This window comes from Microtus ochrogaster, linkage group LG4 (assembly GCF_000317375.1).
Source record: "Microtus ochrogaster isolate Prairie Vole_2 linkage group LG4, MicOch1.0, whole genome shotgun sequence".
NCBI classification, from domain to species: Eukaryota; Metazoa; Chordata; class Mammalia; order Rodentia; family Cricetidae; genus Microtus; species Microtus ochrogaster.
In genome coordinates, this window is record NC_022030.1 from 23,242,353 (window position 1) to 23,246,738 (window position 4,386).

Here is a 4,386-nt window from a genome sequence, read left to right on the forward strand (position 1 = left end):
CCTCCCACCGGGCTCAGGGGCGTGGCCTGGAGAGAAAGCGGACCGAAGAGCACGCCTCCCTCCAGGATCAGGGGCGTAGCCTGGAGAGAAAGAGGACCGAAGAGCACGCCTCCCTCCAGAGTCAGGGGCGTGGCCTGGAGAGAAAGAGGACCGAAGAGCACGCCTTCCTCCAGGATCAGGGGCGTGGCCTGGAGAGAAAGAGGACTGAAGAGCACGCCTCCCTCCAGGATCAGGGGCGTGGCCTGGAGAGAAAGAGGCCTGAAGAGCACGCCTCCCTCCAGAGTCAGGGGCGTAGCCTGGAGAGAAAGAGGACCGAAGAGCACGCCTCCCTCCAGGATCAGGAACGTGGTCAGGAGAGAAAGAGGAACGAGGAACACACCTCGCTCGGGACTCAGCGCCTAAGCCAGGGCAGGGGTCGTAGCCTGGATGGAGTGGTCAAGGACTCAAAGAAGGACAAGACCAAGACTAGAAGCGGGTTCTTGAGCAGTGCAAGAGCAAAGAGAAAGGGGCGTGGCGAAGAGCAGTGTGAGGGCGGGGCAGCCTGTGAAGGCGGAACCAAGTCCAGGAACAAGTCGTTGGGGCGTAAGGCTAGAGAAAAGAAGGGCTCTGGCAGGGCAAGAAACAAAAAGAGAGTCTTGGAGAAGAATAGAGTCAGAGTTCTAAGAGCCAGCACAGAGAAGAGCAAAGGTGGGGCAAGAAGAGACAGAGCGATTGTCAAGGGGGCTGATAAGAGCCGCAGGGACAGGAGTGGGGCCAGAAGCAAGAGCAGGGGCGGGGCCGAGAGCAAAGGCAGGGGCGAGGCGAGGAGTGTTAGTAGGGGAGGGGCTGAGAGTAAGAGGACCGGAAAGACCAGGAGTATTAGGAGGGGCGAGGCCGAGAGCAAGGGTAAAGGCGTGGCCAGGAGTAGGAGCAGGGCTGGGGCCGAGAGTAAGAGCAGGGGCGGAGGCAGAAGTGGGGCGGGGGCTCGAAGCCGGATCAAAGGTGGAGCCAGGAAGAGGGGCGGAAAGAAAGGCAAAAACCTAGCGGTTTCCCAGAGAGCAACTGAAGGGAGCCGACTCGCAAGTAGGTATTGACCCCCACGTTCTCCAGGTTCTAGCTGCATGGTGTGCTGCCCAGCCATGTCCCCTGTCAGCCCTGTATGGCCGAGAAAACCAAAGCTATGGGCGTTCTGTGTACTGCTGCTAGTGCTACTGCTGTCGTGGAAGTCGTGGGCGGTAGAACATTTCCAACACTGCCACTGGCTTGTTGTCCTGAACAATTTCGACAAAGTAGGTTCGCTCCCGACTAAGGCTCGATTTCTGGATCAAGAACCCATTGATACAGTGACCGAGGTGTTCCAAAATTTGGTAGACTTGCCAATCGACCCGCAGGAGGTGAGGGAACTGGGGTCAAGAATATCAGAGGGATCTTGGGCCAGTAAATATCAGAGGGATCCTGAGTCAGTATACTTCTTGACTGGCTATTTCGCCCACCTTTCCTTACAGAAATATATGAGTTTTCCTTACTACCTGAAAGTCAGCTTCTCCTGTATGGAACAGGTGAGAGTTTACCTTGTGAGTGGGATGATTTCAGTAATCTCCAGTCCCCGTCATTTTCAGAGGTGCTTTTCTATACAGTTTAATACTAGTTTGCTCCAACCCTGCAGGTCTTAAGAACTTTCATTAGGCAGACACAAATACCCTCGTGTCTATTAACATTCACTCTTTTTTTTTAAATACTCATTTGTCCTGGAAAGATGGTTCAGTGGCTAAGAGCATTGACTGCTCTTCCAGGGGTCCTGAGCTCGATTCCCAGCACCCACAAGGTGACTCACAACCATCTATAATGGGATCTGAAGACCTCTTCTGGCATGCATGCATACATACAGACACAACAGTGTCTAAAAGTAAATTTTTAAAAATTTTTAAAAAATAACTTTTGGGACAAAGTTAGCCATTGCAAAGTATTAAAAAATATTCATTTTATTTTTAATTATATGTGTATGGTGGGTATATGCATGTACATGCAGTTACCTATGGATGTCAGTAGAGGGCAATGAATCCTTGCAATTGGAGTGTATGCCACTGTCTTGAACCATACTTTGGTTGTCTGGAAGAGCAGTATACACTCCTCACCACTGAGTCATCTCTCCAACCCCACCTTCTGTCTCTATAATACAAGGAGTGTGTTACATAACTAGGCTGGCCTTGAACTCACAACAACCCTTATGCCTCTGTTCCCAAGTGCTAGGATTATAGGTGTGAGCCACAATGCCAACCTAATTTTGCCCAATTTTGGGTTTTGTTTTGTTTTTGTTTGTTTGAAACAGGGTCTTTCTACATAGCCTTGGCTGTCCTGGAACTCACTCTGTAGATCAGGCTGGCCTCAAACTCAGAGATCTGTCTACCTCTGCCTCCCTAGTGTTGGGATTGAAGGTGTGCATCACCACTGCCCAGTCTTTCCTTGTTTTAAGATGAAGGGTGTTTGGCCTTTTTATTGTTGACTTGTAAAAATTGCTTATATATTAGGGGTGATGGCTGCTTATCAAATATATGGTTTGAAAACATTCTGTTCTGTGATTCTTTCTTTCTTTGGAGATAAGGTCTTGTGTAGACCAGGTTGATCTTGAAGACATAGAGAGCTAACTGCCTCTGCTACCCAAGTGCTGGAACTCCATTTTGTTAGTGTTTTCTTTTTTGAAAGATTTATTTATTTTATGTATGAGTGCTCTATTTGTGTGTACACCTTTTTTTATGCCAGAAGAGGGCACCAGGTCCCATTACAGATGGTTGTGAGCCACCATGTGGCTGCTGGGAAATGCACTCAGGACCTCTGAAAGAGCAGCCAGTACTCTTAACCACTGAACCATCTCTCCAACCCCTGTTAGTGTTTTTAAGACAAGGTCCTGTGAAGCCCAAACTGACTGAGTTGATGTGCAGCAGAGGGTAACCTCCCACTTTTGAGAACCTTGCCTCCACCATTTCCATGGGAATTTCAATTGTGTATTGCAACACTTGGTTTCATTAGGTGTTGAGAATAGAGCCTGGGGCCTCATGTAGAGTAGGGAGGCAGCCTAATACCTGAGCTACATCTCCAGCCCCATCATTCAAAGACACCACAGGGTGGGAGACATGACTGATTGGTTGTTCTTGCAGAGAACCAGAGTTTGATTCCTAGCACTCATTTGGTGGCTCATGACCATACATAACCTCAGTTCAAAAGGATTCAACAGGCATGCACGTGGGATACATACATGCATGCAAACAAAACATTTGTGCTCATTAAGTAAAATAAAAAGTCTAAAAAAGAAAAAAGTGAAAAGGAGAGGTGGTGCCTGTCTCTCATTACAGCTCTAGAGAGGCTAGCCTGGGCTATGTAGGAAGTCCCTTTCTCAAGATACTAACGAAAGGTTTTAAGTTTATCAAGATATAATTCACTCGCCATAAAATACCACATAGGTACTTAGTATTTGTGTTTAGAAAGAAAAGTGGGTTGAATATACTATAAGGAGCCATGGCCTGGGTACTCACACAAGTGCCATTTGCTTATTTTTGTGTTTGTCTGAAAAAGGGTCTTACGTATCCCAGGCTCGAACTCAGGATTGTTGTCTTGCCTTCCCCAAAGTACTGAGGATTCTATGCGTATCACCATGCCCAACTTTTTTTTTTTTTTTAAGTTTCTGGAGGCAGGTTTGTTTCTTTGTGTAGCCCTGGGTGTCTTGGACTCCTAAAAGCGTGTACCACTCTTCAGTTATTTTGTTTTGTGTTCGTTGTTGTTTTGGTTTTGGTTTTTCAAGACAAGGTTTCTTTTTTTATATACTTTTTTATTGATTTTTATTGAGCTCTACATTTTTCTCTGCTCCCCTTTCCTCTTCTCCTCTCCCCTTCAACCCTCTCCTATAGTTCCCATGCTCCCAATTTACTCAGGAGATCTTGTCTTTTTCTAATTCCCATGTAGATTAGATCTATATAAGCCTCTCTTACTGTCCTCATTGTTGTCTAAATTCTCTGGGATTGTGGTTTGTAAGTTGGTTTTATTTCCTTTATGTTTAAAAACCACTTATGAGTGAGTACATGTGATAATTGTCTTTCTGTGACTGGGTTACCTCACTCAAAATGATGTTTTCCAGCTCCATCCATTTTCCTGCAAAATTTAAGATGTCGCTATTTTTTTTTTCTGCTGTGTAGTACTTCATTGTGTAAATGTACCACATTTTCCTTATCCATTCTTTGGTTGAGGGGCATTTAGGTTGTTTTCAGGTTCTGGCTATGAATGAACATCTTTTGGATAGATACCCAAAAGTGGTATTACTGGGTCTTGAGGAAGGTTGTTTCCTAATTTTCTGAGAAATTGCCACACTGACATCCAGAGAGGTTGTACCAGCTTGCATTCCCACTAGCAATGCAG

The 4,386-nt window shown here is 46.3% G+C and overlaps 1 protein-coding gene across 1 annotated transcript in view; it reads left to right on the top strand.

The window, feature by feature from the left end:
* Nucleotides 1–1,100: 1,100 nt before the first annotated feature.
* Nucleotides 1,101–4,386, top strand: part of Catsperg (cation channel sperm associated auxiliary subunit gamma) — a 29,842-nt gene continuing 26,556 nt past the window's right edge. The window contains exons 1-2 of the mRNA XM_005361293.2: nucleotides 1,101–1,373; nucleotides 1,485–1,538. Coding sequence (XP_005361350.1) covers nucleotides 1,101–1,373; nucleotides 1,485–1,538 — 327 coding nt within the window. The remainder of the gene's footprint in view (nucleotides 1,374–1,484; nucleotides 1,539–4,386) is intronic.